The 13,386-nt window shown below is 48.2% G+C and overlaps 1 protein-coding gene across 1 annotated transcript; it reads left to right on the top strand.

Annotated features, from left to right (window-relative positions):
- Positions 1-9,710: 9,710 nt before the first annotated feature.
- Positions 9,711-12,551, top strand: LOC127187063 (spermatogenesis-associated protein 31D1-like; the record flags this gene model as incomplete). Its single annotated transcript, XM_051143313.1, has 1 exon — positions 9,711-12,551. A coding segment is annotated over one exon (2,841 nt), but the record flags the coding sequence as incomplete, so codon positions are not given.
- Between the last annotated feature and the right edge of the window lie 835 nt (positions 12,552-13,386).

The raw sequence follows: 13,386 nt of genomic DNA, 5'->3' as shown, positions 1-13,386 counted from the left end.
GCTCAGTGGTTAAGAGCATTTACTGTCCTTCCTGAGGACCCAGGTTCAATTCCCAGCACCCACATGGCAGTTCACAACTGTCTGTAACTCCAGCTGACACCCTCAAATGGACACATTGCAGACAAAGCAATGCACATAAAATTTAAAAAAAAATTTTTAAAGGTACACTTTCCTCCTTAAACCCTAAAATGCTGTGACTTCATGATCTCCTGAGGTAAAGCCCAAGTGTGGCTGGAAGTGAATTCCTCTGTCCCACAGGCTGTGCTCTGTTCACCTGTACTTTGTGTGTTAGTGGGCTCCGAGAAATAGCTTCTCAGAAATAAGTTCTTCCTGAGGTCAGGGTTGCACTGGGACACTCACGTAGTTAGTACTGAAATAGGGTTTCTAGACTCTTAGACCAGGAATGTGACAAGGAGTCAACTTTCTCCACTCCTATCAAATATACCAACGACAAATATAGCAGAAGAAATCAAGGAAACAATCTCATTCATAATAATCACCAAAATGTGTCTTAGAATAAACCTAACAGGGAAATGAAAGACCTCTACAATGAAAACAGTAGCACTAGAGGGGAATTTGAGACGACACTGAATAGAAAGACCTCCCATGCTTATGGGCAAGAAGAGTCAATATTGTGAAAATGACCATCCTACCACTAAAAATCCTATGCACTCCCAATCAAAACTCCAGGACTGTCATCGCTGGAATGGAAAAACACTCTTAAAATTAATATCGAAGAACAAGTCCCAGATAGCAAAGAAACACTAATAAAAAAGGATATTGCCAGACATAGCACCACACCTGGACCCTCACTGCAGAAACATTATGGTACAAGCACAAAGGGTTACATAAGTCAGTAGAATAGAATTGACAACACAGACATAAATCCACACAACTACAGCTGTGTGGTTTTTGGCAAAGACGACAAGAAATAGACATTGCAGAAAAGGTAGCAACATCAGCGTGTGCTGGGAGAGTGATCTCACCATGTAGAAACTGAAGCTTGATCCTTCTGTTCTCAGTGTCAGGGTTAGCATCCTCTTTGCTGTGATAAAACACTAACCAAAGCCAACTTGGCGAGGAGCAGCCTTATTTGGTTTACAAGGAGACAGGACAGGATGTGTCCAGGCCTCACCAGCTTGCTTGCTTTTTGTACCATTTATGTGATCTGATGCCCTCTTCTGGCATGCAGGTGTACATGCAGATAAAGTACTCATGTGAAATAAATAAACCTATTTTTAAAAATCCAAAGAATGTAAAATTCTAAAATCTCTTTAAAAGTTCAAAGTCTCTCAACTGTAGGATCCTGAAAAATAAAAAATGAGTTTAAAATTTTCTTACCTCAAGAGGGAAAAACAGGGCTGTTCTTCCAAAGGTCCTGAGTTCAATTCCCAGCAACCACATGGTAGCTCACACCTATCTATGAGGAGATCTGGTGCCCTCCTTTGGCATGCAGACAGAACTAAATAAATAAATAAGTCTTAAAAAAAAAAAAAAGAGGGAAAGCCAGGGCACATTCTGAACAAAGCAAAACAAACTCAGCAGTGTAAATACTGATGCCTGGGGTTAACTCACAGTGTTCAGGGCTCGGGCCACTTCTCCAGCTCTGCCCTCTGTGGCACACAGCTTCTCCTGTAGGTTCTGGCCTGCTTTGCCTCACTGCTGCTGCTGTCCATCCCACGGTGCTTGCATCTCTAAAGTGCCAGGGTCACCAGCTCCTCTCCTGGGCTCTCTTCAGAGACTAGCCCTGCCACACTGCGCCATGACTTAGCTGTCCATTGCCCCTTCATGTGAGCAAACCCAGCAGCCCCTGGGTGATATTCACACTGCCAGCGTGAGATGCAACCTTGGTCCTCAGGAACAGCTTTTTGTGTGACCCTCCAGAGGATGTCACTCCACTGCTGCTGGTCTCTTCTTAACCTCCGCAGTGTCTTAACTGAGCAGCATCCATTGCCCCAGGAAAGCAAAGGTTTTGCTCCGGTTATGGCAACCTCTTGTTACACAGCTGACTCTTGAACGTGGGCTGACTGAAACCATAGACTCTAATTCCAGTATCAGGTGGCTCTGGTAAGAGTCTGTGCTTCCATCTGAAACATCACAAGCCTCTGCCTGCTTTGCTCTACGGCAGTACCCTCTAATATTCCAGGTTCCCACCCCTCAAGACAGGGTATCTCTGTGTAATAGCCCTGGCTGTTCTGGAACTCTTTGTAGAGCAAGCTAGCCTCCAACTTACAGAGATCCACTTGCCTCTGGCTTTTCCTGGTTCTTATAACAACTAACAAAGCTTTGAAAATCCTGCCTTTTCTAGCACAAGTTCCTCAGTTCTTCTTCAGTCCTCCCCAAAACAGCATGGTCCAGTCTGTCACAGCAGTACCCCACAATTTCTGTCTTAGAGTTGCTATTACTGTGTTAAAACACCATAACCAAAACACCTTTGGAAGGAAATGATTTGTTTGGCTTCCATGTCCTGAGTCACGTCTGTTGAGGGAAGGTAGGTCAAGCACCTGGAGGCAGGAGCTAATGCAGAGGCTCTGGAGGGGTGCTGCCTGTTCTGTTATACCAGCTAGGCTCACCTGCCTGGGTGGTAGCACCCACAATGGACGGCCCTCCCATCCCCATCACTGATCTTGGAAATGCCCCACAGGCTTGCCTACGCCCCTCGGCAGCTGTGCTGGGCTTCTTGTCTCACTTGAATCTGTGTGGTCTCGTGCGCACTATTACAGTCTGCAGAGTTCATGTGTGCATCAGTCCTGCTGTGTCTGGAAGGCATGGTTTTCTTGGGGCACTTCATCACCTCTGATGCTTACAGGCTTCCTGCTCCTTCCTTCCTCCAAATAGATGACTGAGCCTTGAGGGGAGGGGCTATTTACATGTACTTTTAAATTCATACAAAACTTGGAAGTTTTCTGTGAACAGCCTTTATGTTGACATAATAGGCATGCAAAACGTTTTCATATACTCTATTCTTACTGCAAATTTAGAAATACTTTAAAAATAACAGAAGCATGTCACAGTTTTACTCCACATGCTCCATGGCCACACACCACCACACACCACACACCACACACACACACACACACACACACACACACACACACACACACACACACACACACACACACCCCACCACCACCACCACCACCACGACCACACACCACTACCACACACCACCACCACACACCACCACCACCACCACCACCACACACATACACACACACACACACACACACACACACACACACACCACCACCACCACCACCACCACCACCACCACCACCACCACCACCACCACCACCACCACCACCACCACCACCTAGTGGATGGTTTCTCCTCAGCAAAAATAGCTAGCTAAGCTAGTGGCTAAAATGTAGACACTACACATCCTCTTACTACAAACCAAAGGTGCAGTGAATGCTGTGCACTATCTCTGGGGGAAAGGGCATTTCAAAGGTTGTTGCTACAGAAATGAGAGTCTCTTTGACTACTCATCACCCCCAGATCATCCTTCTGCATCTTAGAACTGCTGCGAACTCTACACAGACGAAAAGAACCTCGTAGGGGCTGGAGAGGTGACTCACAGGTGAAGAACATAGGCTCAGGTATACATGTGTTGCACAGACAGATATGCAGGCAAAACAGCCTTACACAGTTGTTCTAATGTGTTTGTGTGTGTGTCTGCTTCTCTGTCTGTGCATTGTAGCTTCCACTTGACCTAACCCAGGGACAGGACAGGACGAGAGCGGGAGAACATGAGCAGAACTCTTAGGAAGTTGGATGTGTGGTCCCAAACAAAGAACACAGACCCACAGCAGTGTGCCCTCTACCCATGGGCTGCAGGACTGCTTCTCTATGTGGCACTGTGAGTCCTCCGGGAAATGCTACAGGAGGTGACAGGGCACTCCCCTGCTGTCTGTGAACTCCTAAAAGGCAAATGCTCTGACAGATCCGAATCTTAAAGGTAGATTGCTGTAAATACGTGACTGCGTCATCAGCACACAGCTCACTGAGAGGAGTGTACAGCACAGGCCTCAAAAGCCGGAATGCAGAGGGGGTTGTCCATGCTGAGAACACAGACAGTTTGTGAACATAGCAGATGACCGAGCATACAAAAAATTGGCCAATACTTTACATTAAAGTCACATTCTCGGCTGTGAATTGCTTTCATTTCAAGACTAGGACCTACCTCTTAAGAAAATGCTGTTTAGGGGGCTGGAGAGGTGGCTCAGAGGTCAAGAGCACTGGCTGCTCTTTCAGAAGTCCTGAATTCAATTCCCAGCAACCACATCGCGCCTCACAACCTTCTATGATGTGATCTGACACCCTCTTCTGGCCTGCAGGTGTACATGTAGGCAGAGCACTGTATACATAATAAATAAATCTTTAAAAGAAAAAGAAAGAAAAAACATTTTTAAATGGTGCATTGAGAACAGGGATTTGTGAGTTTCTGTGACTTACTGTGCCACCTACAGAAGGTACTTAACCTCTCTGTGCTCAGTTTTATTTATTGAGAAAATGCTCACAGTTCCTGTCTTATGCCACCAGGCTGTGGAGAGAGCCCACTGAGGGTGTTGGGCGATTGGTGCTGGGTAGGATGCGTAGCAAATGTCAGAGATAGTTGGCAGTCAGTTAGGATGGCCTAGCATTTAATGTTAGTGGCGCTATTGTTAGCAATACGAAATATGCCTCACAGTGTCCAGTTACATCCTAATAAAGTTCCCGTTGTTGTGAATCTACAAGAGAACATTGTCCTTGGTTTCTTGTTCCCTTTAGCTTTGGAGGAACTTCTGGAAGGCATTGAAAGCAAACCAAATTATGATTTGAGGGAAAGAATCTTTGTTGGAACTTCATGTAGGTTTTAACTCTTGGTACAAGTCTGCACGTGAGAAAATCTAGCCATTTTAAAAGGCAACAAGTGTTGTCCAACCATCTTTCCCACAGGACTGTTAGTTCATAGCAGAAAACTGGAGAAAAGGGCAGGAAAGCCTCACTGAGCAGGGGTGTCCTCCCAGTCCTGACCTATAACCCCTAGTCTATCCCACGGGTTGCCTGGCAATTTGTAGCTGTTGAGGGGTTGGACTCTCTTCTTCCGGCATGCAGCTTTGACCTCTGCAGAATACCATCCTTCAACTAGCCCGTGAGCCCCACGGCAGAGCCTGTGACCTCCCGGTAGCCATGTCTCTCTCCTAGGCGCTAGTGGTGAAGTGGTGAAGGCTTGGCCAAGGTTGAAAAGCAGGGAAACGGAGGTGGTCTTCCTGCTCCACTGACAGGGGCTCTGCCTAGCTTGGAGTCGCTCCCATCACAGGAGAGCTCCTAAGAGGCGTGGTCTGTATAGTATGCAGTGATATAGGACTTAAGAGTCTAGAGGAGAATGTCTAGAACAAGTGTAGGTGAGGGTGGGGCGCACAGTCTTGGGTTTATTTAAAACTGAGAAGAAATGCTGCTTGTGTTACAGGTGACAGACTCTTCAGTTTGGGAACATTACTTGGTGATGATAGCAAGTATAGGGGTAATCAGTGAGATGCTTCAACCCGGTTCTTCCCTGGCTTTGGCAATCCTGGCTCCCACTCTGTCACCAAGGACTTGGGGACTCACTCTAAGGGCCTACTGTCAACCAGCTCTATGAGTGAATCATGGACCGCCTGTGCAATCACTGACATGGCTAGGGATGGTCTATACTGTAGGCAGAGGTGGCAGAAACTGGGGTCAAAATAATGATGTAGGAGAAATCTAAAGAGGAAAGGCTGGCTCTTCTCACACATGAGAACAGTACGCTAATTTGTGAGTGTGTGTGTGTGCGCGTGCGTGCGCGTGCGCGTGACTTACTAAGTCTTGGTGTAGGCTTCGATTTTTCAAAAACCTATTTTAAACACTCCCACATCCCACACTTGAGACCAAAACAAAAAACACATTCACATGACACAACTGAGTCTTCAAAGAAACCAGAAACTTCCACTTCGTCTCGGTTTACTTGAAGCTTCACTGGTTTGAGTCTACCCTGACTAAAGATGCTAAAGTGCTGATGGGAACATGAAGATGTTCTGGTCAGCGCCTATAAAGGAGTAAAAGGGCTTTTCTTCCTAGTCTGAGTGAAAAGGACACTTGTGGCAATGAGACTCAAAATCCAGACAAAAGCAAGAATTCCAGGTAGGCGGTTGGACTTCCAAGACAGTAAAATATAGTTACATCTAAACTGCGAGCTAAAAATCTAAAAGGGGGACTGAGGTGAAGCTCCAACGACAGAAGACAGGAAGGTTCCCTGTGGGGCATGGAGGGAGGGAAGCAGGGTGGGGATGGGGCAGTAGGCTCCCACAGAGGCCTCCACCAGAGGGTAAGGAGATGCTGAGGTCTCACCCTCCTCCCTGCCCTCACAAACCCTCTATGACTCTTCCTTGCTCTGTGATGCAGACTGGGTACTTGCACTGAGGCTCACACGACCTATCTCAGCTGCCTCAGGCGGCCACACCTGAAAGTCACACCATGCAGAAGGTTGTCACGTTTCTGAAAAGCGATGCCAAGCCACGGTTGAGCTTTGGCTCAGTGCTCTTGGACACTGACCCACTGGCCCTTCCTGAGTACAGGGGCTGCTTCTCCTGTGTCTGTCACACCTGATACTGACTTCATTTTATCACTGTGGAAAGGCCAAGGCCTCAAAAAGGTGAGGCAGTATGGTGAGCTCCCCAGAAAGAGTGTTGCTGATGTGTCTCATTTCTATTCTCACGTTATTGGGCGAGTTTAAAAAGTTTAGTTGTCTCACAGAGATGCCTGAGGTGGGATGCTGAGGAGAGAAGAGAACACTGCTTGCCTAGGGCATGAGGTCTGGTGGGACGGGTATTCAAGGAGAAGCAAAGTTTTCATCTGGACCCATAGTTCACCTCTCTGTGTGTAACAGGGAGTCCATGACCTAGGGCCCAGCACTGACTCTAAATCTCATTGGCTTGGTTCTACGTGGTGGGCTCTCTGCAGAGCGGTGTCTCTGACACTCAGTCTGCCCTGTTCCACCTCTCAAGGCCCTTCACCAGGCCTTTCCTTAGCTGGGCTACAGTAGAGGCCCCTAAGCCTCTGAGCAAAACCTGGAGCCTGAGCCTTGTCCCCAAGACATGGGGTCTTCTGAGGGGCTGAGCTGTGGCTGCTGGTCTGAGTCTATGCCTGGAACAGAGGACTGGGCGCTGAGAGCATCAAGTTTTCCAAAGAAGAAACAACTGAAAATGACTGTCTTTCAATGTTAGTAAGTGGAGGGAAACTGTTATTTGAAGTCACTATTCTTGACTCAATGGCCAAGAAAAGCTAATGCTATCCTCATTCTTTTATTCTTGGTATCAGGGAAGAACTAAAAGAAGAACAGTGGGTAACACTCAAAGTTCTCCCCACTCACCTGAGCCCCGCAAGGAGCCCCCTTCTGAGGTCCCAGGCCTATGGTCTGATGACGTCATTTGCTAGGCACAGGTCCTCTCGGAGAATAGGCTTAAGAGTCACACCTGAGACACTTCTCAGAGCCCTGGCTCTCAGAATGTGGCAGTTCGAATGAGGTGTCCCCCGTAGTCTCAAGCATTTGAATGCTTGGTCCCCAGTTGGTGGTGGTGTTTTGGGGGAGGCTTAGGAGGTGTGGCCTTGTTGGAGGGAAAGTATGACACTGGGGATGTCCCGGGAGAGCTCAGGTGTGGCCTTGTTGGAGGGAAAGTATGACACTGGGGATGTCCCGGGAGAGCTCAAAGACTCACGCTGCCATGTTAAGTTGGCTCGCTCTGCTTCCTGCTTGTGATGAGTTCTCAGCTGCTCCAGCCACCATAGCTATTGGCCTGCTGCCAGGATTCTTGGCACAGTGGACTCAACCCTCAGGAACTGTAAACCCAATTCCATTCTTTCTTCTATAAGTTGCTTTGTTCTTTTTTCTTTTTTCTTTTTCTTCTTTTAATTTTTTGAGACAAGGTTTCTCTGTGTAGCCTTGACTATCCTAGACTCACTTTGTAGACTAGGTTGGCCTCGAACTCACAGTGACCTGCCTGCCTCTGCCTCCCGAGTGTTGGGATTAGAGGCGTGCGCCACCATGCCCAGCTTGTTCGTAGTATTTTATCACAGCAGCAGAACAATAACTAATACAGAAATTGGTGTGAAGCAGTTGGTTGATTGGATCTAGGTACATCATGTAAAGCGCCTTGCTCTGGAGCACTCAGATGCCTTGTGTTTCCCAGAAAAGGACTCTTGTAGTATCCTTGTGTCTTAGCCTTCGTTTCTGGACTACTTTTACTGTCGCCACCCTAACGGAGCCCACAACAAAGCAATACCTTGACAGAGCCCACCACAAAACAATACCTTGACAGCCCACCATAGAGCAATACCCCGATAGAGCCCACCACAGAGCAATACCTGATGAGTCCACCACAGAGCAATACCTTGACGGAACCCACCACAGAGCAATACCCTGAGAGAGGCCACCACAGAGCAATATCTTGACAGAGCCCACCACAGAGCAATACCCTGACCAAGGCCTCTTGAGGAAGGGTTTGTTTTGGCTTCTAGTTAAAGCTTACTCTGCCCTGGCAGGGAACCCTGGTGACGGGAGCTTGAGGCAGCTCCTTACATCGCATCTGCAGTAGGAAGCAGTGACACATGAGGTGCTCAGCCTCCTTTCTCCTCAGTGTGAGGTCCAGGGCCCCACCCCACCAGTCAGTGCTGACATTTAGTACAGGTCTTCCCAGCTCATTATCGTAATCTAGAAAATGCCCCATAGGCATTTGTTCCTAGGGGCTGTACATCCCACCAAAATGACAATTAGATTAATAATCACATATAAACTACTGTTTCTGTTTTTCAGGCTGGAGGACTTTCCAGAGAGAAACAGAAGAAGGAAAGAAGTTGTCTGTTCTGGAAGGTAACTTAAGTATTTTCCTTTAGCCTTGATCCCTTTCTGGTGTGCTCTGTGCACCCTGAGAGCTCCAAGTAGCTTGCAATAATAGTCCTGGGAGGGAGGGATAGTCGCTGGGAGTGACTAGGAGATTTGCAGCAACTTGGTTTCTTTTAGGTCAGAGATGTAACAGGCCATGGCAGACCTCAGGTGATCCTAGCTGAGGTTGGCCACCAGTGGCCCCCTGGTCTTTGTATTGGTCCTTATGACAGCCTGTACCTCACTCTTGGAAGCCCGAGCATGGGCATCATGTGTGCAGCTACCTGCGGTAACTACCCTGTCCTGTTGAGGTCCCTGGCATCACCAGCACATACTGCCCCATCTCTAGTCCCTTTGGCCCCTGTGGCTCCTATGGTCATTCTCAACCTCCCTGGACCCCCTTGGAAAGCCAACACTAGCCCCTCTGTCCGAGCCTTTTCCCACCTTCTCCTCCATCCTGTCACCTAACCAGAGCACTCCCTTGGCGGACTCTCTTCCATTGTCACTGGGTAATTCTCTGACACCAGGACCTAATCCACCCTTCGATTTGAAATTCTTAGTACCATTCCTTACCCCAACCGAACACCCTTCCTCCCTGAAAATCTTTCACACTAAAAAAAAAAAAAAAAAAAAAAAAAAAAAAGATGACCTATGTATGCTGCCTTATAAACATGAACAGCCCCTTACTTCTTTCCTTGTTGTTTTCACACAGGAACTCTTAAAGAGACAAATGAAAAAGAGAATGACTTTCCAGACTCTGGAGGAGGTTAAAAAGGAGGATGATCCATCGCTAGAGTCCAAGAGGTCAAACTATCAACTCACAGCCTCATGGAACTCGCCGGGTCCTGCTGTCATTGACCAGGACACCTCACTCCCCAAAATTGGCTTGAAGCTCAAAGAGAAACAAGGGAAGTTTGGGACTTCTGATCAACTCCACTGTGGGAAGAGTCTCGGGGGAGACCTAGGGCAGAGACACAGCCAGTTCTTTTGGGGTCTCCCCTCTCTGCACAGCGAGTCCATTGTGGCCACACTCCTGGTCCCTCTGAGCAGATACTCTCTAGAGCCTCAGCTTGTGTTATTCAATGGGGTCTGTAAAGCTGCTACAGCCCTAGAACTGGACGCCGGGTCCCCAGGCCTTCCCCAGCCCCAGCCCTTGCCCCTCAGTTCCGTGCATCCTCAGCCTTTTCCCAACGCTAAGCCCCAGCCACAGACTCTCGCTTTCACTCAGGTTCACCCTCAGGCCCGCATGCAGTCTCCGTTCTCTCCCATGGCAACGCCGTCTCTACCCTGTGGAAGTGCTCTCCAAATACCACCGAACAGGACACTCTCTGATGCCTTGCATGGAAATGAACACCTGCAACACCACTTGTTGCAGAATCATCAGGAGAGTTTGTGGGGTTTGGTCCCTGAATGCCAACAGTATGAAACTGCCTTCCATCTAGTTCCCAGCTTGCCACCGCTCGGACAGCCAGCACAGACCTATGCCTCCGTCCCCAGGACTGGCCATTTTCATTACAGCAGTGGACTTCAGGACAACCTCGAGCCCTATGGACCAAACAACTTAATCCCAGCCTGGGGCTTCCAGCCTTACCAAAGGACAAGAGGATCAGAAGTGATGGACCTTCAGTTCAAACCAACAGAGACCTCTTTCCAAAGCCTCAAATATGCTAAGCCTTTCTGCTCTGTACACTGGGGCCACAGCACTGGGGAACTGAGCCACTCAGAAAGCTTCTGTGAGAGGGTCTCAGTGAAGCCTCCACTAAGAAAGGATGCAGCCAAGAATGTTGGACAAATCCTAGGGAAATGTCGTCCACTAGACAGCACACACATGATCTCAGGATGTTATGCACTGAACAGACTGAGGGCTGTGCCTGAGACAGAAGGAAAATGGGTGTGTCACTCGAGGATCAGTTTGGAAAATGGATACCTGAACGTCTCAAGGAAGAGCTTGGACCAAAGGCAGGCGAGAAGCATCCTCAGGTTACACGTGAGCAGGAAGTTCTGGCAGATCACCATGGGGCGGATCCCAATCAACGTATGTTGCTCATGGCTTGCTCAGGACGTGCCGCCTCTCTGGAGCTCACCCCTGGGAAATATTTACTGCAATACTTCTACTCCCAAAATACCTTTTCTTGATCACAAGACCCGGAAGATGCTGGAAGCCCATCTCATAAGGTTCCGAGTTAGTCAGAAGTGGGGCCTCCCCCTCAAGGTTATTGAATCCATAAAATTCTATATTTTGAGAGAAGCCAAAATGTGGCCACTTCCTCAGTCTTATTTCCCCTCATCTTCAAACAGTATTTCTGGGGTAGATTTGAAGAGTAACTTCCCCAGTGCCCTCAGAGGAAGCGCCAACAAGCTGGGAACAGCAAACTTGGCCTCCATCACAGACCACCTTCCTCTCACGGTCCCACATGTAGACAGGGAAGGAGAGAGGTCCCTGAGACAATCTCACCTTAGCTCTGGCTATGAGGTTACCGAGCAGGTCCAGACAATGAAGGCTGACAGACCCACCAACCTGGACACGCTGAGTCAGAATGACACTGCTCCACAGAACAGGCCCAGACAGGAGCAGCCCGCAAAGGAAAAAATGGCTGGACCTGAGTCAGACAGTGAGATGGCAAGTACTTCTTCTCATGCAGAGACCACAGAAGACAGACAGAGGGCGGGGAAGAGTCCAAAACACGTGTTGACGCCCAGCATGCTCAGAGAAATCCTTACAGACGAGGAGGTAAGCATTCTTCTATCCAGATCCAGTTCTAGCAGCAAGTGGGGAAGTGCCTCAAAGGGAAACGAAGGCAGGACTAAGCCAGACTCTCTGGTGGGCACAGAATACAACCCATCCGGAATGTCAGTTCCTGAAAACCCAGCACTGTCAGACTTTAAGAAACAGTTGTTTATGGAGCTGAAGTCCAAGGTGGCCAGTCAGGCCCAGAGCCAGACTGGAGGCTATGAAAGCGAGGCATCCTTTGCCTCAGACAGCTTGACTGGTTACTTCCCGTCTTCTTCCACCAGCGTTTCTAGTGTGGACGTCTCGGTTTTCACGGACATGCATGCCCACTTGTATAGCACAAGGATCAGTGCGGATCCATGGCAGGAACCCAGGGTCTTCAAACAAATCTTTAAGAATCTCACACCTGACTTACCAGAGTGCAGAAAACCAAATGGCAGAGGCGACACTCCAGGATTAGAGACATCTAAAGCAGGAAAGAAGAGCCAGCCTGTTAAAGCAGAACAAGGCAAGAAGCCACAGGCTTCTGAAAGTTACTTCAGAAAAAAGATGGGACAGTTTTTTCACTGGCTTCATTCCAGCAAAGACAGCACAAGACACAGATCTGAGAAAGACAGGGCTCTCTTTATGAGCTGCGGGCCTCCTGAAGCCCATGAGCTCATGGCGTCCCTGGGGAAACTCTTGGAGGATAAGTTGTTGTATGGGCGGAAATCTGAGCTCTCGGAGTGGAACCAGAAGAACCTCCTGCCAGGGCCCAACCGCGGGGCTGCCTCCACCCAACACGGAGGAGGAACAAGCAAGTGCCCCTGTCCCCAGACAACCATCTCCCCTGGCCCAAGTCCTACGCTGGGTTCCATACGGAGACACCCGCACGTGTCCTTTGAGAAGCGGCCACAATTCTGGAGTTACTTGTCCTCCTCTGACTCCAGGGAGTCCTAGTCCTATCGGAGCCCCCGCTTGCACGAGGGTGTGCCATTTGCCTTCCCCTGCCCTCACATCTACTAAAGGCACAGTGATCAACCCGACTCTTCTATAGAAAGTGTGAAGGTAAAGTTTCCACAGTGGAATCCACTCTTTGTTTAAAAAATTAAAAACATTTTTTTTTTTTTCAGAGCAATGTACCCTGTGGTGAGAATAATCTACTTAACAAAAACAAGAATAAATGTTTCTCCTGCTAGCTTGGAGTTCTTTGGGTCTTGAACTGTGGGCCTGGGTTGTGGGACTTCTCAACACATGCTTCATAAAGAAGGCTCTAGTAAAATGGAGGCTATTGGCAATGCCCTTCCAGGTTAGTTTTGGGTCCTTTGCTTTCACTGGCTTATGAAACATTTTTTTATTTGGGGAATTTCACACATGTATATGATGAAGCATATCTATACCATCAGTACCTGACTCCACGTGTCCCCCTCACACACACTCCATCCCAAGTTCATGTCGTTTATATATAAACCACTAGGTCCAGTTAGCGCTGCCCATATATGTGTAAGAATGGCCCATCCTTTGGAGCATGGGCAGCCTCTGGTAGGCATTATCTTCAAGAAGAAATGAGTCTAGGGGCTGGAGTTTTGGTTCAGAGTTTAAGAGCACTGTCTGTTCTCCCAAAGGTCGTGAGTTCAATTCCCAGCAACCATATGGTGACTCACAACCATCTATAATGAGATCTAGTGCCCTCTTCTGGCATGCAGTCACATATACAGACAGAATACTCTATAAATAATAAATCTTATTTTAAGAAATTACTTAGATGGCTGGAGAGATAGCTGAGAGGTTGAGC

Source organism: Acomys russatus, chromosome 3, assembly GCF_903995435.1.
Source record: "Acomys russatus chromosome 3, mAcoRus1.1, whole genome shotgun sequence".
In the NCBI taxonomy this organism is placed as follows: Eukaryota; Metazoa; Chordata; class Mammalia; order Rodentia; family Muridae; genus Acomys; species Acomys russatus.
Note: the sequence above shows the minus strand (reverse complement) of the source record. Positions and strands in the feature narration are given on the sequence as shown.